General features: G+C 38.0%; 1 protein-coding gene across 2 annotated transcripts; it reads left to right on the forward strand.

Annotated features, from left to right (window-relative positions):
- The first annotated feature begins 4,432 nt into the window (after positions 1-4,432).
- Positions 4,433-25,995, forward strand: LOC106071696 (uncharacterized). 2 transcript variants are annotated; one of them, XM_056012235.1, is made up of 8 exons: positions 4,433-4,898; positions 10,505-10,639; positions 13,030-13,255; positions 14,890-15,074; positions 16,483-16,592; positions 17,914-18,234; positions 20,059-20,162; positions 21,670-25,995. In XM_056012235.1, exons 3-8 carry the CDS (start codon positions 13,069-13,071, stop codon positions 22,482-22,484), a joined length of 1,722 nt encoding a protein of 573 aa, XP_055868210.1. In that variant the 5' UTR covers positions 4,433-4,898; positions 10,505-10,639; positions 13,030-13,068; the 3' UTR covers positions 22,485-25,995. The 2 variants fall into 2 exon arrangements, with proteins under 2 accessions (XP_055868210.1, XP_013087306.2); XM_013231852.2 differs by lacking the exon at positions 10,505-10,639 and having other exon boundaries at positions 4,435-4,898.
- The last annotated feature ends 1,235 nt before the right edge of the window (positions 25,996-27,230 follow it).

Genomic DNA, 27,230 nt, shown 5'->3' on the forward strand with positions numbered 1-27,230 from the left:
AGATTATAGAAGTATGACACAAATGTACTTCCATAGATTATAGAAGTATGACACAAATGTACATCCATAGATTATAGAAGTATGACACAAATGTACATCCATAGATTATAGAAGTATGACAAAAATGTAAATTCATAGATTATAGAAGTATGACAAAAATGTAAATTCATAGACTATGTGTACAACTAACTAGAGGAAACTAAAGGGAGTTGATACGAAGATCAAATTGTACGCATTGAGATATTTGATTACAATTATAGATGGATTTTATTTTTATTTAGTTAGCGACCGTGACGTTCAATTGACCTCATTCACCAATCGTAAACAAACAAGATTTAGCCACGTGATAATATTGATAAAACATGTTTTTAAAATGTCACGTGACAGCCCTTTGTGTATTATGTAATTTGTTTAGAAGAGATAGAGAACCAGGTGGCTAAATGTTGTTTGTTTACGATTGGTGAACGAGGTCCATTAAGCGTTCTTTTCATCATTAAACTCCATTTGAGTGAGGGCTTGAGAGGTCCAAATCCTCTCTTGCAAAAGCCCTGGACAGAAACCTTGTTGTTTTGCGTAGTGCATACATGTTACCAAACAGGTCGAGAATTTGTGGTTCCCCAGACCTGTCGAGACTCGAGACGGAGATCAGCGGCAGTTAATTTAGCGTCTTTCATTTCATGTAGTGCTTTGTGAAAATTTCCAATAGTAATGAAATTATTGATTTTTTTTTCATTATAACTCCATGGTTACCAAAATTAGACTGCATAGCGTCAATGGTTTTAATCGTCAGCAAAAATACATTTACAATAGCCAATACGTTTTCACATTATTTAAAGCAATATTTCCGTGAAAATAGTTTTTGTCAAATAATTTACTTTGAATAATATGCACTCTTAAGAAAACTATAGAAATTGCAAGGTAGATTTAAATTACATTGCTTGTAATATATCTGATCCTGTTTTGAATGTCTCAGTTTCTCAGATGTGTTTTGTATGTCATATTCTATAATATTTGTGAACCTTGTACATTGTCTAAATTTATTCAAGGAATGATAGTCTTGTTTTTGTGAAGATGGGCGTGTTGTATTGTACCACATGCGGCTCAGCAGAGATGGCTGAGACCTTTATTTCTTTGAAAGGAATTGGACGTTTCTTCAGAAGGGAAGATTATTACGTCCAGATTGAAACCTCCTGCAAGACGTCAGGGATCAAAACTGGGACCATTGTAAAGTAAGTCTGCAGCATATACCACTCGCCAAGGCAACCACTCGACAAACATACTATAACAAACTGGGATAATGTCGACAACACCCGACGACCACTAAAAGTCACATACTGGAATCATTGTAACGAACGTCAGCAGCATAAACCACTTGTTTAGACAACCACCCGACTAACATACAGTGGCACACAGGGATCATGTAGACAGCCACCCGACTAACATACAGTGGCACACAGGGATCATGTAGACAACCACCCGACTAACATACAGTGGCACACAGGGATCATGTAGACAGCCACCCGACTAACATACAGTGGCACACAGGGATCATGTAGACAGCCACCCGACTAACATACAGTGGCACACAGGGATCATGTAGACAGCCACCCGACTAACATACAGTGGCACACAGGGATCATGTAGACAGCCACCCGACTAACATACAGTGGCACACAGGGATCATGTAGACAACCACCCGACTAACATACAGTGGCACACAGGGATCATGTAGACAGCCACCCGACTAACATACAGTGGCACACAGGGATCATGTAGACAACCACCCGACTAACATACAGTGGCACACAGGGATCATGTAGACAGCCACCCGACTAACATACAGTGGCACACAGGGATCATGTAGACAACCACCCGACTAACATACAGTGGCACACAGGGATCATGTAGACAACCACCCGACTAACATACAGTGGCACACAGGGATCATGTAGACAGCCACCCGACTAACATACAGTGGCACACAGGGATCATGTAGACAGCCACCCGACTAACATACAGTGGCACACAGGGATCATGTAGACAGCCACCCGACTAACATACAGTGGCACACAGGGATCATGTAGACAGCCACCCGACTAACATACAGTGGCACACAGGGATCATGTAGACAGCCACCCGACTAACATACAGTGGCACACAGGGATCATGTAGACAACCACCCGACTAACATACAGTGGCACACAGGGATCATGTAGACAGCCACCCGACTAACATACAGTGGCACACAGGGATCATGTAGACAACCACCCGACTAACATACAGTGGCACACAGGGATCATGTAGACAGCCACCCGACTAACATACAGTGGCACACAGGGATCATGTAGACAACCACCCGACTAACATACAGTGGCACACAGGGATCATGTAGACAACCACCCGACTAACATACAGTGGCACACAGGGATCATGTAGACAGCCACCCGACTAACATACAGTGGCACACAGGGATCATGTAGACAGCCACCCGACTAACATACAGTGGCACACAGGGATCATGTAGACAGCCACCCGACTAACATACAGTGGCACACAGGGATCATGTAGACAGCCACCCGACTAACATACAGTGGCACACAGGGATCATGTAGACAGCCACCCGACTAACATACAGTGGCACACAGGGATCATGTAGACAACCACCCGACTAACATACAGTGGCACACAGGGATCATGTCGGCAACCACCCAACGACCCTAAGAGTCGCATAAAGGGATAATTGTCTGCATCATTTACCACTCGTGTAACCACCCGACAAACTTACTGTCATACATTGGGATCATGCCGCCAACAAAGAAATCCATGGCCGAACAGGCAATCCTTAAAGAATTTGTTTTCTATGAGCGTCGCATGAGATTCATGAAGTATATCCTCTAACAAAATGGCGCATTTTCGAGATCTAAAAGGAAAAACAAAATTCAGATCCTACCCTCTACAACGTGGTGGCAGACTTTCGTGGAAGATTTAAAGCCGTGGATGGTATTTGGGATAAGGTAAAGGATAATGGATCAATCTGGATGGAGGCAGCTTGTCGCCCAAGAAGTCCAGCGAAGCGAGAGGATTTAAATAGCTCGTCATCTTTCTTATTTTATAGAAAGGGCAATTTAGTTTCAGGTTTTTCATCTTGAACTATCAGGCACACACACACACACACACGTCTTCCACGGAGACTTGTTATTGAAGACCCCAACACTGACCTGCAACGTCACGACCTGTGGGCCAGTGGAGACCAAAAGCTCGTTGCCACGTCGTACAGACCTGTGTCGTGACAACAAGTTATTGGTTTAAGCTGTGACGTGGCAACAAGCTATTAGTTTCCGCTGCCCACAGGTCGTGACGTTGCAGGTCAGTGTTCAAGGCGGCTATCACGATCGGTCTCGGTCTCTTCCACTATTTCAATAAACACAAATAATGAAATAAAAGTTTCTTTGTCATGGAAGCTCTCGCCACTGAGATTTTTTTTGTTCATCAGCAAATCAGGGATGAGTAATTCCAAAGCTTGGTACCTCTGCACAGGGCCGGATTTACGATAGGCAAAACTGCAGCTGCCCAGGGCTTCACCATGGGTCTTGGTGCACACCTTTGAGTCACAAATAAAAGCATCTGCCGAAGACGGGCGGAAACTATGAAAAGGTTACGTGAACTATTGTATTCTTCTTCTTCATTCTACTTATGTATATGATACCCCACCAAAAATCTGTAAAACTTTTGAAAACTGTACAATATTATTATGAATTAAAAAACAAACAAACAAACAGATGCTTTTTTCCTCAGATATGTGAAAAGCTTTAATTCTGTAATTCAATGTTTCCCAAACTGTGTTACGTGGAACCCTAGTGTTCCGCGAGGCCTGAAGAGGTGTTCCACGAACGACTGAAATAATTGACTAATTAGCCATCACGCGGATTATTCTCTCTAAATATAAACAAAGTGTTCCGCTAGATACTCAGAATTTGCGAAGTATTCAGTTAAGGAAAAAGTCTGGAAAACACCCGCTTTAATTATTATTATTCAATGTAATGGCTTGATGTCTTTGAAAGGGAGTAGGAAAAATCGCGACTAGGCCTCCACTTACTAAACAGTCAGCCTCCGCCTTTTCACATAAGTCCTACACTCCGCCCCTGTTGCGGCAGTGTGAACGGGGTGTCGCGAATACATATGTTGTAAACTCTAAAGGTTTGTGACCTGCCTGTGGTAGCGGACAGACGATAAAGGACAAACATTTGCAGGTGTCCCTCGCTGGGACTGACACACACACACACACACCCCGCAGTCACTAACATAGTAGCCTGAACCGTTCACACACTGCACACATACCCACACACACACGCATTTCTTTAAGGGATCGGTTGACGAGAGTTGAGGAAAGAAGAATAGGGGGGGGGGGTGATAGTCCCGTGCGTGTGTGCGTGTGTGCGCGTTAGGCGATAAGACCTGCTGGATATTTATGTTCCTCCCGACTCAGTCCCTGATAACACGTTATGTATTAAGAGTTAAGTCACGGAGTCCCTTAAACACTGTACAATCATTGTGCATGCCCCCCCACTCCCCTCCCTCCCAAACCTTATCTTAAAGCCCTCGACCTGGCTTACGTACCAGATCTATAATTACCTCTGTTCAAACTGCTGGCTTCTAGGATCCAGTGTTTTTAACCAGAAACTTTTATTTCCCTACTTGTTACTGTGTGTTCACACAAGGTGGTGATTATTTTATACCTGGCCTGTGCTGTGTGTGTTTGTGTTCTTTAAAGCTACATCTATCACGTTGGATAAAGAAGGATGTCCCAAGACAGTAGATCTACAGGAATGTAATTCAGTGTAAGTGAAGGGAGCTCGCTGTAAGACATAGAAAGGTTGGGAAAAAAACGCCAAGAAAAAGTAAGTCAACCTATGCATCTACATTTACTTTATCATATAAGTATGTGGTAGGAAGCGGGGTGGCTGAGCGGTAAAGCGCTTGGATCCCGAACTTGGGTTTCGGGTTCGAATCCTGGTAAAGAGTTGGATTTATAATTTCGGGATCTTTGGGCGATTCTGAGTCCACCCAGCTCAAACGGGTACCTGACATTAGTTGGGGAAAAGGAAAAGCGGTTGGTTGTTGTGCTGGCTACATGACACCCTTGTTAACCACAGAAACAAATGATCTTTACATCATCTGACCTATGGATCACAAGGTCTGAAAGGGAACTTTACTTTTTTTTTAAAAGTTTGTTCTACCACCTTAGATACTATGAGCCACTGTTAAGTTATAAAACAGATTTTGTTATAATGGTGAAGTTAAGTGTTACTATAGAATTACTTCTAAATGAGTTCAAGTAGAATACAAGTGGACCCAAAAGTAAGTAATGTCCATTTTGAGGCCTAGACGACATTGGGGCTGACGAAACTAATACTTAAGTCTGACGAAATAAAGTCAACCGTGGACTTTTCCTAGGCCCACGAACAAATATCCAAAAATATCCAATGAAACTTTTCAAGGGAAATATATGCAAGTTAAAAAAACAGAGAATTGCAAAAAAAAAAATTAAATCAAATATGTAAATTTCTTTTGTTTAAAATATAACTTTCTTCATAAACAAAATCAAAATAAATGAATAAAATAAATCGACACTGGAGAAATGTAAACCTATGACTCTTGAATTAAAAAATTAATACATAAAAATTAACTTCAAAAAAAATTACTTAAGAACACATAGTGAAGCGAGAAGTTTCCCTTTCAAACCTTGCAATCTATGGGACAGATGATGTTAATGTTATCTGTATCTATGGCCAACGGCCAACGAGCAGGGTGTCATGTGGCCAGCACAACGACCTAACCCCTTTAGTTTCTCAACTAAGTACGGTACACATTAGAGTTTGGTGGACTCAGGGGTGCCTAAAAATTCCGAAATTAAAATTCACAGTTTTTACTTAAATTCGAGCCCAGGAACACAGGCTTGGAAGCCGAGCGCTTAGGTAAGATGTAATCTTTTTTCAAGAAACGTTGGCAGTTCATAACAATATTTAACAATATTTACAACAAAACAGCACACGTGTTATGTACACGAGACTCCATTACTATTTGTTGTATGTATTTCCCTATAGCTAGTTTATAAGTGAGATGATTTCTGTTTTCCATAAGTGCCAAATATGTAATGATTTTATATTAATGATTGTTATTCAATACATTTGCTTATCTACACATAAGACAAAGTTCCACATGGAAGTCGAAGGATATGGATGTATGTAGAATGGCACAAACAGAATTATTTGCCGGGGAAATATAAAACGACTCAACTACACTGAAGAAACTTGCTCTACTTCTTTTTTCTTTCTTTTAATGAACTCCTTCAAAACATTAATTCAACTAATTCATAACACAGGATTAATTGAAATGTATTCTTAGAGAGCTGATGAACCTCACAACGTAATAACACTGCCAATATATTGATACAACAGAACATCTTCAGAATTTCTTTCACTTCACTTTCACTAATAATTCACTTTTAATATATAAAGTACTTTGGAGGCGCGTTAGCTTAGTGGTAAAGCGCTTGACTTCCGAACCAGGGGTCCCGGGTTCGAATCCTGGTTAAGATGGGATTTTTAATTTCGAGATCTTTGGGCGCCTCTGAGTCCACCCAGCTCTAATGGATACCTGACATTAGTTGGGGAAAAGTAAATACGGTTGGTCGTTGTGCTGGCCACATGACACCCTCGTAAACCGTAGGCCTCAGAAATAGATGACCTTTACATCATCTACCCTATAGACCCCTAGGTCTGAAAGGGGAACTTTACTTTTTTACTTTTTTATAAAGTACCTGACGACTTACAGCAACTTATGGACCCGCTACAAGCTCAAGGACACACAACTACAGAACCCTTTACTGCTCAAGACCCCGACCGACTCACTTTACCCCCCCCCCCCAACCCTTTTTAATAGTCTTTTCTAGAATCATAGAAACAAATATTTCTCCTATTTATACCTTCCAGAAATGTACCTTTTTCCTGACCTCTTTCTCTGATAGATTAATCATAATTAACACTGCGACTTCTTTGACCTGACCCCCATTTCTTGAAAATATAGAATGAGGTCACAATATCAATTCGACACAACAAGTTCATCCCGAGCTAACATTTGGATATCTCAAGACTTGTAATAATTTTGTATAGATGAGTTACAATAAACTAATGAAAAAGAAAGCTGATTACATAGAGCAGGTCACCTTGAGATCAACTTTCGAGAATAATTAGAATAATAATTGTATACCTTTAGCCCCGTTAACAAACATAATGAAGGCTCAAGTCGATTTGATAACAGAGCAGACATAAAACACGAGAGGGATTGACAAACTAATCTACAGAAGTTTTGAACAGATAGGTCATAATGTTCTTCTTGAAAGTAGAGAAGCAGACCACGACTAAGATGGCTTGATAATGTAGAGGCCGATATACGACAGCTCGGGCATAGAGACGGAAAGCTGAGAAGAGATTTCAAGGGAAGGATGTGTGAAAACATGTCAGGGAAACACAAGATCTGCTACTCCACTGTGACAGAAAGATGAATAGATGGTACATACTGGTGGAATAGTATCTACTGCGCAGTTGTAACATCAAATTTAATAGTTTTTTTTTTAAAAGAATGTTTGATATCAATCAATACAATTTCAATATATTTCTCAAAAACAAAATGGGCGACTAAAATATTCAGAACATTTTGCTGCAATGCTAAAAAAAAAAGTGCTTCGTTTATTCTTTGTCTTCTTTAATTAACCAAAGTTTTTGTTTGTTTTTAGAAATCTTATATTAATTCACTCCGTCTGTCTGTCCGTCTGTTGTGTGACTTCTTTCACACTTTTTGTTGTTAACCCACTTAAAATTCTTGGACTAAGCTGAAAGTTTGCACAAATATTTATTGTCCGTCACAACACGTGAATCATAATTAATTAGTGGTTATTAATTAATTTTGTTTTATATTGAAAAAGAAAGCTAACACCCGTTAGTAAATTCAATAAATTTAGAAACCCTTGAGGATAGAAGACTTAAAAGTAAAGTAGCAATTATACATTGGTGATTTCCTTCTCTACATTCAGGAAGATATAGAGATGTCATCACCTCCAGAGAACGCCCATGGAATGCAGGATTTCCCACTTTGCCAGTTACACATTCAGTACATTTCCTCTATACTCCTATGGATAACACATTCAGTACATTTCCTCTATACTCCTATGGATAACACATTCAGTACATTTCCTCTATACTCCTATGGCTAACACATTCAGTACATTTCCTCTATACTCCTATGGATAACACATTCAGTACATTTCCTCTATACTCCTATGGATAACACATTCAGTACATTTCCTCTATACTCCTATGGCTAACACATTCAGTACATTTCCTCTATACTCCTATGAAGTCGTCCCTTCTTTGTCTCCTTGTTCAACGTCATGTAATGTTTCAGGAGTTGACAACAAAAACACCGCGGCCTGATATTTATGTGTCTCGCAAGGAAATAGCGTTTCTTTGTTATCAAACTCAACGCTAGAGTACCTATTGGTTTGAACAGTGCCTGTGACTAGATCTAGTGGTGAAAGATGTTTGTGTAGCACAGGTAGAAGTAAGGTAGAGGTGACTAACAAATGTTTCCATACCAGCTCGGATCAGCCCAATAAAACCTCAATGCTCCCTTTAGTTTGATCTGGTTTCGCGAATGTTTGAGACGTATCCGACCATTCAGACTAATGTATTCTGTTCATACTCTCGGTGACAATCTCTGTATTCACTATCGAGAACATGACACCGTTCCGACTTGAGACGTCACTACTTTGACCTACTCTCTAAACCGCAAGGCAGCAGAGAACAAAGAGGTTTTAAAGGCTCTTTTCACTCAATGAAACAGTCACTAGGCGCGGACGTTAGATTGAAACAGCTGACGTGACAGGAACAAACAAAAACAACAGAAAAACTTTCAAGATTTTGTCTGAAGGCAAAATGTTTTTTTCTCTTTGAATGTAACTTCCATCACACCACTTGTCTTTTGGATTAGTCTGAACTAGTCGCCTGTGAATAGCCAAATCAGTTGACTATTTATACAGAATAGAAAATACAAAACGACATTTTCAGAACATTACTTTTACTCAGTGCTCTATGGTCCAATCTCTTTTGTGGACCTGTGTGGTGGGAGAGGAAGGTATCTTGGAGAACGTCTTAGTGCGCTCATCACGGGATTCAAACTCGAGTCCCCTTGATTTGTAGCTATGCGGTTTAAGCCTCTCTGCCAGACTTCCCACATTCAAGGCTGAAAATTAATGGGTTGACCCTGTAGGCCTGATACCAGAATGATACAATGTAGATCATCTGTGAAGAAGCATCTTGTGAATATGTTCACCTGAGCATCGTATAAGTGTTTAAATCAACAATTTCAATGTTTAATGTTGTCATTTTACAAGCTTAAACTTTCTAGCACAGGGTCTTTGTCTAAGCTAAAACCATCAAGAATGCAATACTAGCTCAGCAGTCAGAGGTGTCTACGTAGATCGTCCTCTTCCACTTCTTCTTCTGGGTCTTCTTTGTAATCGTTGGAAGAGTTCAGTCAGAAACTCTTGAAGCTCTAGCCACATGGAAGCACCCAACCTTCGGCCTGTCTAAACAACTTTTTTTTGTGTGTTTTATTTTCTTTGGTGGGGGGTAGGGGATCCAACCAGATGAAAATCTGTTACATCCCGTTTGCAGGTATATGCAGGATACTAATTACGTTGTCTAATAATGAACTTCTTTAACTTCTTTCTGTAATTAAACAATGGTCTGACTGACACATCATTTAAAGTTGTTGTTTTTAGAAGGATAGATCTCATTGCCAAAGAAAGTAATTTGGGTAGTAATCTCCAAACCAAAAGGGTAGATAGAATAAGAATGGATATACGATACGTTTAGAGACGCTAGATGTAGTGGCAATATGGACGCTTAGCGTAGAGGACGCCGCGACAATTTCCATTGTAAATAAATGTTTAAAGGTTCATTTAAGTGTTTTTAAGTTATCTAAAGGTCGTCTGAATACGCCGAGGAGATGTAAAAACTCGCATGAGATTGGATAACTTGGAGTACAAACTCCCTATTATCGATGGCTGGTATCCCAATACAGGTAAAAACCAAAAGGCAGGCAAACCAAAGGCAGACTTCCGAATGCGATGGATTGATGATGTGGAGGCAGATCTGCAACAGCTTGGGGTTAGGGCGTGGAGACGAAAGGCCCAGAAAAAATCTGAATGGAGGGATGTGTTGAAGCAAGCTAGAGCCCTCCTTGGGCTGTAGCGCCACTGGGTTGGATGGATGGATGGTATCCCAAAACGCTCGTGTTAGATGCGAGGCCAATTAAAGACAAACCTAGTCATTAATGGCTGTTTAGAAAACTAGAACAAATTGTGTTTCCCTGTAACTAACATCTTTCCTTTGCAAGAAAATAATGATGATTCATGATTCAATGATTCATTAATTATTAACAGATTCGTCGAATTTTGGACTATTTCAAGTACTACTTACCTCAGCGAACGGAAATGCTATAGAGACATTATTATATAAAGACTAAGCCGTGAACTTGTTACTCACTAACTAGCTGTTTATAACCCTGCTTTGCTCAGGTATTTCCGTTACGTCTTTACTTAATTTTGTTATATAATAAATCTCTGCTGTTCTCACATGTCAAGATGACCTATTGACCTAAATCCCAGGAAACCCTCTAGATGTCTATGACATCTCCTTAGATCTCCGCTTTTATGTATGGGACGTTCTTGCCAAGTTTCATTACAATTAGTTAAACCGTTTTCATTTCTATAAAGAACATACATACAAACATACTACTTACATTCTACTTCATATAGTAGATACATGCTTCATCATCTAATCATGAACTTCTTTGAACTTCTTTCTGTAATCCAACGTGGCTATGACTGACACAACAAATTTAAAGTGTTTTTGTTTTTAGAAAGATAGATCTCATTGCCCTATGGTCATAAAGTCTGCGTTTCGATGTTCATAATTCTGACCCAATCCTTCCTGCGCTCCTTTGGGCGCATTGTGTGGCAAACGGTCTTCATAGAAACCAGGTCCAGCAATGTCTGCAGCCTCTTTCTAACTGGTGTCTATAGCCCTGTTCAAAGTGATGCTGTGGCCCCATGGTATACAAAGACTTTCCTGTTTGCAATTCATTTTCTTCCTCTCGGTCTCCATGTTATGCTTACTTAGTCTACATAGACATGAACTGATGTAGACTTTCACAACGGACAAGTGGTCAGGCTGCTAGTAGTGTAGCTATGTATAACTGTGTCGCTAAGGAAGTATCTGAGGCATACTTTGAGAGCCACAAATCTAGCGTAAAATTGTCCGTGTTGCTTCAGTTCATTGAAAAAAATAACAAGTCTTTATTGCAAACAAAGTGCTATGTCTTCTGCTGGAGCAGTTTAATAGAGAAAGACGAAAAAACAGGGGAGAGAGAGAGACAGAAAGAGAGAGAAAGAGAGAGAGAAAAGAAACAGAGAGAGAGAGAGAAAGATAGACAGAGAGAAAAAAAGAGAGACAGAAACAAAAGAGAGAGAGACAAGAGACAGAAAGAGAGAGACAGAAGAGACAGAGAGAGAGACAAGACACAGACAGAGATGTAGAGAGAGACTGAGAAAGAGACAGAGAGAAAGACAGGGAGAAAGACAGAGAAAGAGAAGATACAAATAGAGAAAGAGCTAGAGAAGAGAGAGAGATAGAGAGAAAAGAGTGAAGAGAGAAGACAGAGAGACATAGAGGAGAGAAAGAGAGAGTGAAGAGAAAGAGAGATATAGAAAGAGAGGATAGAAGAGACAGAGAGAGAGAGAGAAGAGAGAGAGAGACAGAAAGAAACATGAGAGAGGCAGAAAGAGAAGAGAGAGAGAAGAAAAAGGGGGAGTATTACAGCAACAACAACAGCAAGTGGTAATAAAGTATGAATGCATGTCACGTCTGCTTGGAATGTCATACCACTCGACATCCCCTTCCCCCCCCCCCCTCCCACCTCTTTTTGTGAACAAAACATTTCCAGAAAAAAAAAAATTCACCTGTATGTTATTACCTAGATCTAAGTAGGACTTACTGACTACACGAACTGGGGCGATACCAGGAACTAGGCAACTTTTAGTTTGTTTCATTTCTAAGTAAACAACAAAAAACAGAAGAGGCTTTAATACTGGCTTGAAATAGAGGCGTCAGAGGAAGAGTTGTTAACAGGCAGTGTCGTAGCAACCATGTCGCGAAGGGGTTCATTGCGCTTTGGCCTGTGGCATAGAGGGGCCCACTCCATTGTCTATTGAGTTAAACTCGTTTTGCTACACAAAATATGCATATAAACACTACCAGTTTTATTTCTCAAAATAGTCCTAAACTACAATAACTTACTGATACATACTCTATGGAGCATAGACAGTGTCATACTCTCGTAAAACCAATAAGATGAATGGCGATATGCAGGGGCATGTAAAAGAGGTTACGTGCACAGTTTTTGGTCTCATTGGTTATCTTATAGATACCATCAACCTGTTATCCATAATGATGACGTGTAATTTGCTGTCGTAGACGCCCTTTAATACAGTGTGAGAGTCCCTTGGCTGAATTACCCTTGTATAGCAAATCTTTCATGCTCCTTTGTAGACATGTGGGGGAGGGAGTGGTATCTGGAACACGGTTTCATTGATACTCGTCATCGACAATGAATTATTGTGCAAAGTTTCTATCTGTCTGCCTGTCTGTCCGTTCGTTTGTCTCCCTATATCTAAACACTCATAAATTTCCTAAAACCAAATAATAAATACACTGAAAAAAAAAACTCAAAATAGTCATTCCTTGTGCAGCATAAGAATTCTCCAGAAGAAACAATTGTTTAAGATTTACACGTGCAAGCTTTGACTAGATTTTCCATTGACATATGACTATTTTTAGCGTTACATTTTCGCATAGAAATGTTTTTTTAACTGATTGAAGTTGCTTACAAACAATTTTTGTTTTACAGATTCTGAAAGTTACATTCAAGATAGCATTATGCTTTAGTATGTCACCTAAGTCAACTGTAGCTCAGACTAGAGGTCTGGAGTTCGCTTCCTGCCATGGATCCAACGTGCGATTGCATAGGAATAGGAATCTTGCTCTTGCCCACTACGAAAAGGCCCATGGTCAATTTATACTGAGCCATGAGTTGAGCCCTGGTCAATCCTTTGTCCTGAATATCTCTGGCACAGGTAGGTTCAGATCTGTAGCTTATCACTAGAGCATTGAATAACTGCCGAAGAAATGATAACAATCTCATTGTGTTTGTCCTTTTTCCATTGCTTGTAGCTAATATAGCCTGAACTTCCTGTGTTTTTAGTTTGGGTAATACCATTAGGCTTTCTTTTATATATTTCTATTGTATTTTTTAATACTAACAATTTCGCCCCAATTTCTGTCTCTAATAGTAAGATTTAGACAAAGACTGCAGTGGTAGAGCTCTTGGCTTCCGAAACGAGGGTCCCGGGTTTGAATCCTGGCGAAGACTGTTTTTCTTTTCTAATTTGGGGAGACTCTGAGTCCACCCAGCTCTAATGGGCACCTTGCATTAGTTTGGAAAAAGTGAAGACTGTTGGTCGATGTGCTGGCCACATGGCAATCTCGCTGACCGTGGACCTTTACGCAGTTCGCAAGATCTGAAAGGAGAACTTTACTTTAAGCTGCCCTTTAGGAAATGACAAGACTAGTTAGTTGACTGATTCCTTGTGTTTTTTTCTTTCGTGTGAATCTGATTCTAGTCGTCTTTCTTGGTGTCCTGGAATTTGTCCAGAGCGCCATACTATCATTTTGTTGAGGCTAGTTACGTAAAGCAGAGTTGTTGTATAATTAACCTGCATATGCCTGAGTTAATCATCAGTTAATCATCGGTTAATCATCGGTTAATCATCAGTTAATCATCATGCTGAAGTGCATGAATGTGTTCATTTCATTATAGCTGTTAATTTGACATGTCCCTTTTTATTTATTTGTACCAAGCTTATATCAGCTCACTTCGTCTGTCTGTCTGTCTGTTTGTCTGGTACAAATGTTGTACACGGTATTTTTCAAATTTAAAGTTTGCATAATTATTCATTGACCCTAACAAATAATAATAATTAAAAAAAAGTAATTATTAAGTGGTAATTAATTAATTTAATTTCATTTAGAAAGGAGAAAAACTATTCGTAAATATTGAGAGATATGGCTGTAAATATACTATTCTTTCCCTTATAGAATCTTTCTACTTTAAAAAAAATTATATTTCAAATTTGGCATGTGCGCAATTGGCGCCAGTAGAATACAGTCAGTGTCTATTACACTGCTATTTAAATAATATAAGCCTGACTTTTCTTGCGACTTTTGTTATGTTTTATTATAGAAAGAATGGTTACTGAGGTTAGGGCTCAGAATAAATCGTCTCTCCCCTCCCCGCATATTGGAAAAAGTTAGAATTTAGATCCGCACGCTTTGGACCACTTTGTGTACTAAGAAAATTAATGAGATGACGCTCTTCATGTAAGGTTGTATTCAGGAGAAGTTGTCATCAAAATTGATATATCTCTATCTATCTATCTATCTATCTATCTATCTATCTATCTATCTATCTATCTATCTATCTATCTATCTATCTATCTATCTATCTATCTATCTATCTATCTATCTATATCTCAACCTTTAAAGTCATTGTGATATAACATTTATCAGTTCGTTACCTCTTTAAAATATACATATATATATTAAAGATTATATTAATTAATCTTATACCACACCATTACTATGTATGCTTTTATTCATTCTGATTTCAATTCTATTTTACTTTGTCTCTATTGAAACAAACGCTGTCCAGGGTTGTTAAAAATTGGTGGTTTTAACACGAAAGCCCAAGCGGAAGACTGGGTTCGCTCCAAGAGGCAGTTGGCCGAGGGCAGCATACGAATACGTCTTGGGAAAGTGTTGACCTACAGAGTGAGTGTCCCCTTCGAGAGGGAGGAGATTCTCTTGTCCACTGTCACAACCAAAGAGGAAAGACAGGTGAGTGGAGAGAAGTCATACCAGCTCGGTGACATCGAATAAGTCGTGTTGTTGTTATTAGCTCTCCGTAATTATTTTTCCACGTTTTGAAAGCATTCTTTATTTTACTCATTACTATTTCACTACCCTCGTTATGATTGGGCTTCTATAGCTTTGTTGTTTGTGATCAGAAAATGTTGTATTTGGTATAGAATTAAAGGGAAATGCATTTTCTTTTTATATAATTCAAAGTCAAGTTTAAAAAATTAAACATGTTTTTAATTTAATGAGGTCAAAATCAACGATGGTATCGTCGATTAGGAGAGAAAGAGTTAACGCTTTTCTGTTTTTTTCTAGAGTTGGGCTCTCCGTTCATAACATTTAGTGTGGGGTAAAAAAAATATAACGACATTTATTGTGTTTAAAAATGACGACATTTATTGTGGTGGTAAAAAAAAAGACGCACAGTAAGTGGGCAAAACAAAACGACATTAAGTGTGGTGGGAAAAAAAGGACGACATTTGATGTGTTGAAATAAAAAAAAATTACATTTAGTGTTTTTAAAAATGACGACATTTAGTGTGTTGAAATAAAAAAAGGATGACATTTAGTACGCTCCAAAACAAAAAAAACAATGACATTTAGTGTGTTGAAATCATATTGACATTTAATGTAAAAAATGACGAATTTGAGTACTTTGTAAAAACACATTTTAGTATGTAAAAAATAACGATATTTAGTGTGTAAAAAATGACGACATTTAGTGTGTAAAAAATGACGACATTTAGTGTGTAAAAAATGACGACAACATTTAGTGTGTAAAAAATGACGACTTTTAGTGTGTAAAAAATGACATTTAGTGTGTAAAAAATGACGACATTTAGTGTGTAAAAATGACGACAACATTTAGTGTGTAAAAATGACGACATTTAGTGTGTAAAAATGACGACATTTAGTGTGTAAAAAATGACGACATTTATTACGTAAAAAATGACGACATTTACTGTGTTGACAAAATTAATACGTATAGAGAGACTCAAAACGTAATGTCATGCCTGATAGCAAAACGTGACTTATGTCAGATTTCTAGTTCATTCCTGACTTGGCGACTGGCAAAACTTTTCAGTCTTTTAATGTGACATAGGAAACTTAGTCCAGGTCATGTGTTTTCTCTCTCTACCTGGAAAAAAAGCAAAAAAAATGTCTTATCTTGTAGGCTAGATAAGTTTAATTTGTACTTGTTTAACTTCCTAGTAGAATATATAGGCATGGTCTAGATTCTAGATGGTCTAGCCTTGACCTCATACAAACTGTGACACGCTTGTGTATAGAAGCAGGCAAAGCATGTTTTGAAAAAAAAAGCTGAAATACATGTATAACTAGTTTAATCTTTCCAACACCATTTCTTGTTTATCTTTCTCCATATCAGGATAAACTCATCGGTAAAATTCTGGCGTTCGATATCGAGTATGGAGATCTGGTAGTCATAATTAGTGAACACAACACCGGAACGGTGGAACTCGACTCAACCTGCCACAGGTAAACCATTCAAGCGCAGTCCTTAAATTGGTCCTTATAAAGCTTTAGACCATTCTAAGAGAAACGAGGATTATTTAGTCCTAGCTCAATACGGACTGTGGTCAGACCATTCCTCATAGGAGGCCACAACACTGACCTGCAACGTCGCATCTGTGGGCAGTGAACACCAATAGATCTGTGATGTAGCAACGAGCTATTGGTCTTAACTGCCCACAGGTTGTGACGCTAACATGTCAGTGTTTCGACCTTCTAGGATGATTGGTCTCGATTGCAATTTGTTTTGATTGCGGGCCGTGCTGAAACTTGGGACCTTATTTTCAAGTTTGAGGTGCATATTACAAGACCGAGTGTGTGGTCTTTAAAGTATTTCCTTAATAAATAGCATCGTACCATTGTAGTTTTAGAAAGGTATTTTTTTTTTTACATTCATGAAGTTATAGATTTGCGAGATCAACATTTTTTTTAAAGCAGGAACAAATTGTCTTACTTAAAATAAAGTTAAAATTAAAAAAAAAGTAGCCCATATATTAAATTCTGAGTTTGAGTAGCACCAACCTAACTACTTTCTGAGATTGAGTGCGCACCAAACTAATTACTTTCTGAGATTGAGTGTGCACTAAACTAACTACTTTCTGAGATTGAGTGAGCACCAAACTAACTACTTTCTGAGATTGAATTCGCACCAAACTAACTACTTTCTGAGATTCAGTGCGCACCAAACTAACTACTTTCTGAGATTCAGTGCGCACCAAACTAACTACTTTCTGATATTGAGTGCGCACCAAACTAATTACTTTCTGAGATTGAGTGTGCACCAAACTAACTACTTTCGAACTTTTAAGTGTTATTATCTGCTATGTAATTAAAAAAAATAAAAATAGAAAGACTTTCCTAATTAGGGGATGTCGTGGCTGATTGTCGTGGCTGATTGTCGTGGCTGATTGGTAAAGCGTTTGGCTTTCTAGCTGAAGGGAGAAACAGAAATGTTAAATTTTAGGATTTTTAAAATGCTCCAGAGATAAGTTAACTCTAATGGTTATCTGACATTATCTGTGGAAAGTAAAGGTTGTTGGCCATTGTGCTGGGCACAACACACCATCGTTAGTTAACGTGGACAACAGAATCAGATAACATTTACATCATTGGCCCAATAGATCGAAAGGTCTGAAAGGGCTACTTTACTATTTATTTATTTTTATTTCTAAATCAAATTGTCATTTAAAAAAAAAAATCTTTTTGTAACGCTTAAAAAAAATAAATTTTGTGGACGATCATTTTGGTCTCAATTTTTTTTAAACTCACGTCTGCTCTTGCTTTTCAGCCCACACATCTACGTGAACAACAGCCCCAGACTTTCACATGCTAACCTGAACACTTACAACCCTACCTCTCTCTGCACGCTCGACAGCTGCGTGATCAAGGCGGGGGATGTTTACAAGCTCGAGGTGAACGGGCTAGTGGACAGCGAGGCTTACGTCCGGGTCTGTGTCTCCAAAAGATATAGTGAGTATATCAACGGGCCAGAGACTCTGGAAGGCGCCAAGAACTTGCCTGAGTTCCGCGGCAAGAGGTTTATGATTAAACCGTCGGCGCAAGAAGTTTTTATCCTTCGTGTGGAAGAAGACAACATTGCCATCCAAAGGTGAGATCTTTTTACACGACAACTAGACTTACAAATTGTTTGGTTAACACAAAATATTGACGTTTTTCATCCAAAAGTTTAAACACAGAAACCTATTCTTTGTTTAGTTTTCAATTTTTTTCTAAATTCTGTTTATGCCACTCGGTACAAAAACATAGAAAAAGAACAGAAAACGATATGGTGAAATGTTAGATAATAATAATAATAATAATCGCCGTTGGGCCTTGGAATGAGAGAACCCATCCGAAATTTAACCCCACCCATTGAACAAATCTCTAAAATAGAAACCCCTCAGAATCCTCCTTGGCTAATGAATAAACCCAAATTAAATTTGTTCCTCCTTAATTTCAAAAAAGAAAATACAGACCCAAGCATACTACAAGTCCACTTTAGGGAACTGCAGGAGAGCTACGAAGATTGTGGCACCATCTACACAGACGGATCCAAAATGGATGGAAAGGTCGCGTGTGCATGCTCCTTTCGAAACAAAACAATCTCCCGTAGACTCCCCGATGGCTGCTCCATCTTTACGGCCGAATTGCACGCAATATCGCTTGCACGTATGGCCGTCAAAGCATCAGAAAGGAGAAAATTTATAATCTGCTCCGACTCCAAATCTGCATTGTAAGCAAGCTTTGGGGCGGATGAAGACTGACATTCCATTGGTACATAAGAGCCTGAAGCTGTTGGACCAAATAACAGCCGACCATAGGGATGTCACCTTCATCTGGGTCCCCTCCCATGTGGGCATTGAGGGAAACGAAGCCGCAGACAGAGAAGCAAAGATAGCCCTAAATCATGCGGTGTCAGGAACCCAAATTCCCTGCTCGGACCTGAGACAAAGTATTGCTTCTGCCACCTATCGAGAGTGGCAGGACCGATGGGAGGCTGAGACTCACAATAAACTCAGGCAGATTGTGGCGGATGTCAGGTGGCGACCCACATCTAAGGGTCTGACAAGGCGTGGTGGCACGACCATGTCCAGACTTAGGATTGGCTACACATACATCACGCACTCTTTTGTGCTGAAGAGTTAGGAGCCCCCACTTTGTGAGTACTGTGACTCTCGCCTCACTATGGAACATATCCTCATTGATTGCCCCAGATACCAGGATGTCAGGGAGAAATGTTTTAGAACAGACACCTTGAAAACACTATTCGACAATGTCGACCCTGGGAAGGTACTGGGCTTTGTCCGGGAGGTGGGGTTGTCTACGAAGATTTGATTTTTGAACTGTGAACATATAATATTTACATAAGATTTTTACCAAATTATTAAATTTTTACTACCTTTACCTTTTTAACTGTGAATAGACCTTGTTTTTAATGATTTAACTGTATCGAATTTAGCCCTTGTAATGTAAAGGGAGATGATCCTTGAAGGATCACGGGCACGACATGGCCTAAATTGTGCCGATGTGCCTAAACTCAAAACTCAAACTCAATAATAATAATCTTTATTATCCATATGGAAATTTGTCTTACAATTTCTGCATTTCACAAAAAAAAACAAAAAAAAAACATGTTTTAGATATTTATTTTCAAAATATCTTAATATTTGTTTTCTGTTCTCAAATTGAAAAAGAAAAAATTCTAATGTGCTGCTAATTTTATCTTAATCGTTTGTTCACACTAGATATAATCAACTAATGAAAAAGAAATTGCCAATGGTTATTTCTAAAACAGTCTCAGACTTTCGCTTGCAGTTGACAGAATATGTCCAATGAGACCAAATGATTTGTAAGCAGTCCACTAAATTTTAAAGTGTAAATGTATTTGTCTTTTATAGAAAAGATTTAAAAAAAATTGTGTTTCCCTTTACAGAAACAACAAACAAATATGCTCTCTGAAGGCTCCATTGTCGAGAGGTCATTTCGGTCTGTGGTTTGAAATGCACGAAGTTGCCCTAAAGGTATCCAGTGTCCGAGGTAGGTCAGACACATTGTCTTTTATAATTTCACAAACTTTTACCAGTGGCGACTCACCCCCTCTCTAATGAAAAGAAATGTTCGTGCCTGACCCCCTCGGGGGTCTAGGGGAACTCTGTAGCTCCCACCACCGTGAGTTTTAAGGATGTACTTAAAACAAACTTACAGACATACAAACTTACAAACAAACTTACAGACATACAAACTTACAAACAAACTTACAGACATACAGACTTACAACCAAACTTTACAAACATACAATTACAACAAAGTTTTTCAGCTTTGTTTTTTTATATTTTATATTCAATATTTTAAGGGAGTCCAAATGTAGCCTACGTTATGAATGTTCAGTACTGTTTATTCTGTTAGTCGCCTTTAAAAAAAAAATCGGATAAAGTGTTTCGCAGTTAGTTCTTTGTTAAATACACAACATTCTGGATAGGATATGAGAGAGGCAGAAGGTTCCCACTTCATCCGACAAGGGAGAGCCCTAAGCTGTAGTGTCCCAACAGTCCAATAAACAAAGGGATAAGGGAAGGTGACTCGCACGGTAAAAGTGGTAAGGAAATTGCAGGCTCTCCCCGGAGTATCTTAGGACAAACGCCTTCGGAAAACCATTCAGTTTGATTACTTTCAAGTCGGTATAGGTGGCATTTCAATGACCAAGCCCTAGAGCAGTGCTTCTCAAATAGTGGGGCTATGAAAAGAAATGTCCTCTCAATGACTTAAATTCTGCCAAGTCACTGGTTTTCCTGGCTGACTCAGGCAACCCATTCCGTGCTCTAATTGGACTAGGGAAGAATATTGTACAAATTTGTCCTAGCATATGGAACGAGGAATGTATCCAGAAAATAACAATTTTAACAAGTTTAAGAAATGCTTAAAAATTATCTGCACAACACTATTTTCAACAACAACAAAAAAAGAAAGAGCTTTAATTAACACTCATTGCGTAAATTTGAATTGTAAACTGAGTTTAAAATATGAATGCAAAACCAAATTGAATTCATGTGATATAATTACATATTTTTATGTTTTGTTTCTTTCACATTACATTCCAGATCCCCCACTGGCTAATGGGGGGCACAAAGACATTTTTTTCCAATGGTGGGGGGGGGGGGCGCCAATGTTGAGAGTTCGAGAAACACTGGCCTAGCGGTTCTAAAAAAAAAAGTATCAGTAATGTCTTATAAAGAAACTTTTGAAATATTGCTTTGAATGGAGTAACAATTTAAATACCATTAGCTCAGGAATCCCATGTTTCTTAAAACTAAATCTCAATGACAATGTTTACTTTATCCCGAGGTGTAACTCTATTTAAAAGTTTGCCAATTCTCTCCAGTATACTGTGACTAATTATTTTTGCGTGGGTCGTGTTTCTTTGCGTTATGCTATTAGTCATGGTTCACTATGTTCTAAATTCTTAAATATATATAAACTTAAGATGTCTGGAAGATGCCTATGTCATTTTTTAATTTTAAATTTTCTTTTTTCTTTTTTTTTAAAGTGAAATGTAATTTGAAAAATCAAAATGACGCCAACAACGGACCGCCACCGCCTGCTTACCCCGCTCCACTTCCACCTCACTACAGAAGAATCCTCGACGGCAACAACAACAGCGGCGGCGTCGATTGGAATGATCCACTGGGCTCACTAGCCACCAGGCATCACTACTTGTCCCTGCACGATGAAGTGCGTATCTCAGCACCCTTGTTTGGGGCGGACAATTTTCAGCATCCCCCAAATCTTGTTACAGAAGAAACTGACTCCCAGTTGTCTCGCGAGACCAACAACGCTTACTACTCGTCCATCGAGACCAAAAACAATCTTTCCATGGCCTCTCCTTTTCAGACCTCGAGCCCGATAACTTTCAACTCTGCAAAATCCCATCCAATGTACAACATTTCAGCCTCAAACAGCGACATTCATAGTTTGGGCCATGAACAACTTGCTCATCAACATTTCTCAAGGAGGTCAGATGAAAGCGGAAGCAGCTTTTGGATTAGCTATAACCCTGGGAGTTGTTCCCACTTGCCATTGTCCTTATTCTCCACAATCCGTAACACGGAACAAATGAGCCCAGCCCCTTCCATGCTGTCAGAGGACACGTTTGGACTGGGGGAAAATCTTTTACGAAATTCTTCATTTCAGAGGAACGCGTTCAGTGATAGCGACGCCATGGGCGTTACAGGGTACCGCCCCACGCCCTGGAGAAGGATGAGCACAACTTCAGATGACAATTCAGATTCGGTCAGCCAGTATTCAGAGCTCACTATTGATGTCAATACGTCCGTAAAGCGTCTGGTGGTAAAATCAATGTAAACATCTGGCTGGATCATTAATTTATATACTGTTGTTCCCGACACGGTTGTAGTGTCTATAATTTTTTAATTTAACTTTTTATTTATTATTATTTTTAATATTCGTAAGTTGGGTTAAGGTGGTAGAGCATTTGACTGCTTAAAGTCCTACGTGTGTGTCCTGGTGAAGAACCATAATACTTAACTTGTCAAAAGAATTGGTGGGCAAGCAAGCTACAGTAATTTATTCTTGAGCCTGCCCATTCAATCCTTTTGTGTGGCTTTCAAAATAATAACCCGAGAAATGGTGGAACTTGACAACCCGTTTTAATGTGTACCTTGATCTTTATGACAATTAGTAACATTGTTATTTTCTCACGATAAATTTAATATATTTTTTTAAACTGTATTTGGTCATCTACGCAAAGATTTAAGACACAATTAGTTTAATTAAACGCTCATTTAATTGCAGGTTTTTTGTAAAGTAATTGTTTTGGTAATTGTATTTTTATTTATAGAATTCTATAGGTAAACCTATTAGTGTTTGTAAAGTTATAATCACATGTTGGCCTTCTGCAGTCCTTGAGTGACTCTGGTTCATCTTTAACACTTTTTCATGTGGCTGTGGAGCCCTATTTTGGAGAGACATTCCCGTCCACAAATATCGTAGGTTAAGATAGCTTTCTTGGTAGCGTTTCTTTCATTCTAATGCGGTCTAGAGTCCAGAGCTATGTTTTCCCAATGGTCAGTATCAATGTTCACTGTTTTGGGGTTCCGTTTCATTACATCCACTTAACGGAGATGGGAGCGGACAGTTTTTCTTGAGCCAGGCGAGTGGCCCCTAGAGAATGACTTTCGGGATGTGAAGTTATAATCAAATAAACATGTCTTTAAGTGTGTGAACTTTCATAATGTAACATCAACAAAGGTTTGTAAATTATTGAATTAATGACTTCAAATGAAGGATACTTAAACATTCAGTCTCACTTTTTAAGTTAGTTAGTGTTACCTGCTGATGGAGTCTCACTTTTTGAGTTAGTGTTGTTTCATGACGATGTCACAATGCCTTTTGACATTCAACATAATGACATGAGATAATGGCGTAATATTTAATATTTAATTTTAAAAAAATTGGAACATTCATTTGGGGGCACCCTTGAATGGGGTCCTAGGGGGTTTTTCAAATTCTCTCCCCCCCCCCCCCCCACCATAGCTACGCCACTGGAAACAGGCGAGATATAATAACACGTATGTATAGTCTGACTACTTTCTCTCAAATTATAATAAGCTCATGTAAAAAAATCTATCGAAAGAGCTTATTGCGATTACATAAGAGCAACACAGTAAATAAGAGCAACAGGGTAAATAATAGCAGAAGAGTAAATAATAGCAGAAGAGTAAATAAGAGCAGCAGAGCTATAGACTGTCTGATATGTCCTTTGACCTATTTTTAATATTAGAACGGCTACATTTGTGGAAGGTTCCAAACAAGTTTTGTGTTTTCTAAACGGAGTCAGTTTCTGGTACTATCCACACCTGTGTTGCACTTCCTTTGCTAGCGACCTTATTGCTTGGCTCCTTCTTGCTCTGATGTAAATATTTTGATATTTTTGTTTATTTTATATAATCAAGACCAATGAATTAAACAATCATAATGTCCTTAATGAAGATCATGTTGAACTGTAATATAATTAACAATCAAGTCTGATTGGATGGAAGAAATTGTGAGCAGTAACAAATAAACACTTTTTTATTTTATTTTTTTAAGTTTTAATTAATAACAAATAATGACACAGATCAGGAAGTTGTTATTATTTATTTCTGTTACATTTTAAAGAAAAATTTACAAAATCGTTGACAAAATTTCATACATACCCATACCAAAAAAAAAATCTTGATTTTTCATTTTATTTCAATGTGGGATTTCCCTTTTTTATTGGAGATTACAGATCATAATTGCATACAAGAATAGAATATACAAAATACAAAAGCACAGGTAATATTGATTTAGGGTTAGCTGATGAAGTTTAGAGTCTGTTGGCGATATATTCCTTTCGCGGACCCCTGACGACATGAATAAGAAATATGCTCGAATGTGATAGAACTGTATGTCTTCTTCATTTGAAGTTAAAAGTGCATTATTTTGTATAATTGTATCTGTACTAAATTGAAAGCTCTGACCATTTAAATATAATCCTTCCATGTTGAATACATACAATATAAACACGCTCATTTTGTATTGCGCGAATGTAACCTCAATATTAATAAGACTATTGTACTGTCAGTCGTTATTGCAAAGACTTTGACATAACGCAGCTAGATAGTTACTAAAGTACAACACTGGAATACTATTACAATGTAACAGTAACTTTTGTAAAACTACAATAACGATGCTCTTATGTTCAAATAATAACAAACTTATATGCCTATATTTTATTCAAAAATGTATCAGATATGTTATGTATTTTTACATTCTACATTTTACATTTGATTCTAATACTTATAATATAATACGTATAATGCAATATTTTAAAAAGTTAAAAAACTTTGTTTAGATATTTTACTGTGTTGTTAACAATATAAGATAAAAGCTGTTTGTTATGTTACTATGTTGTTATGTTATTATGTTGTTATGTTACTATGTTGTTATGTTACTATGTTGTTATCTTACTATAATGTTATGTTACTATGTTGTTATGTTACTATGTTGTTATGTTACTATAATGTTATCTTACTATGTTGTTATGTTACTATAATGTTATCTTACTATGTCGAGGATTATTTTGAAGAGACATTGGTCTCATTCCCGTCCGAATACAGCCCCTTAAAGTTGGCATTTGGTTGGGTGGTAGAGGAACCAGCCATTTTTCGTTTGGCTCCAGTGCTGAATTCATGGCTCTTGTTTTTGAATGTATATACTACAGAGCCTTCTTTGTTACCAACTCTTTACCTATATTAACTTACTATTTATGAATGAGATTGTAACGACAATTCAGACATGCAAAAAATAGGCCATGTAGATCCCGGAAAGGTCAGTTTTCCCAAAAAGGTCAGTGATATGACCAGTTTCAGAGTGACATGTATTATCGCAAGTGTAGTTCACTAAACTTACAGAAGTGCTCTTGTTAGTCTACTACCTACTTGCTATATGTAAACAGTTAGTCGATGTATGGGCAATGGCTTGCTGTGGGTTAAAACAAATTATGTTCTTCTATCTTCTAAACTGCCATTTTGTTATATGCTAACTTTTAAATGGCATGCATAATAATCTACAGCGAAATCAGACGGTGTTCAGCCAAATTGTGTTCTATCTTATATACTGCCATTTTGTTATATGCCAATTTTTAATTGATATGAACTACACACTCATAGTAATATCAGACGGTGTTCAGCCGAATTGTGTTCTTGTTTGTTTCCTGCCATATACAAACATTTTAATAAATTCTATTTTAATGTTTTCATTATTTCTGAATGATTTTTTTAACACTGTGATTAGATTTAGAATTGCAGTATAAATAAATATCTACATAGTATAGACTGTTTTTGTTTAGTTTTTTTAAACACATTTTATATATATTTTATACATTATAGATTATACAGTGCTGTCAGCACTGTGATAAGCTTTCTTTCTTGTAGTTATTGATGCCTGTCTGACTTCGACGGATTACTCTGGAGATGTCTGAGTGTCTTGCGCGGGCGTATTCAATGCGACTAACTAACAAGAACATAGACTCACTCAAAGTAACAAGTTAAGATGCTAAAACGTTAGACAATTCAGATGATGGTTTAATGCTTAAAATGCCACAGTCGAGTGTCTGTCTATAAATACGTGTTATCCCCAAGAAATCCTATCACCAACTGATTTTATGTCTATAGGTAGCCTCTAACCCACTAATTCATAATGTAACTAGTCGCGTTCAAAGTCCGTCAATTATGGTGCGTCTCTATACAAACTACTAATACTTTAACTGTCACACATCATACACACTCTGAATGTGGGAAAACGTTATTAAACAAGTAGGATATGAAATATTAAAAAAAAAAATATAAAAAAAAAAGCCTACACAAAGTCACATTGCATCAATCATTTGGAATAATTCATGAACATTTTTTTTAATAATTCTAGACTAACAATGATAAATGGGTGTGTGATTTGAATTAATTTTTGCCAGCGCAACTTTCACGCTTATAGTTTGCTTAGTGCGCTATGGGCCAATAACATTTGTGAACCAGTTGGGAGGTGTCTGTGTCTATGGAAGGATTCCGTGCTTCCTTTTCAAAAGCAATTTTTACACAAATTCTAACTGGAGCCTCAACGATGGAAGTCCGACGTTCTAGTCACTGACCTATTCCATTGCAGTAAACATTTTAAAGATATTATAGAGTTTTGTCTAGTAAAAAGTTTTTGGCAAACAAACTTATTCTCTGTATAAGGATTGGTAATTTTTTTATTAAAAGTAACATAAATTAATTACGACTAATTGATGAAGTACATGCTTCATCACTTAATTGATTCATTCGCTGTCATTGATCTTAGAAGGGGGAATGGGAAAAAAAAGGTGTAAAAATTTTGACCAGACAGAGCGAGAGTTTGTTACTATATTGAAATACACAATGAAGATTTTCAGTAGTATCACTATTGGGGAGTGGTTCAAACAACAGTTGGAGTAAGACAAGGCTGCCTACTTTCACCAACACTCTTCAATATCTTCCTTGAAAGGAAAATGGAAGATGCAGATGGAAGATGCAGATGACATTGATGGCCTAG

This window comes from Biomphalaria glabrata, chromosome 15 (assembly GCF_947242115.1).
Source record: "Biomphalaria glabrata chromosome 15, xgBioGlab47.1, whole genome shotgun sequence".
Lineage (NCBI taxonomy): Eukaryota > Metazoa > Mollusca > Gastropoda > Planorbidae > Biomphalaria > Biomphalaria glabrata.

Bases quoted from the DNA above. Each gene is read 5' to 3' on its own strand.
- LOC106071696 (XM_056012235.1), top strand. From the start codon at position 13,069: ATGTCACCTAAGTCAACTGTAGCTCAGACTAGAGGTCTGGAGTTCGCT. The intron at 13,256-14,889 runs GTAGGTTCAGAT...AACGCTGTCCAG, and splicing joins CCTGAATATCTCTGGCACAG to GGTTGTTAAAAATTGGTGGT. The intron at 18,235-20,058 runs GTGAGATCTTTT...TTCCCTTTACAG, and splicing joins GACAACATTGCCATCCAAAG to AAACAACAAACAAATATGCT.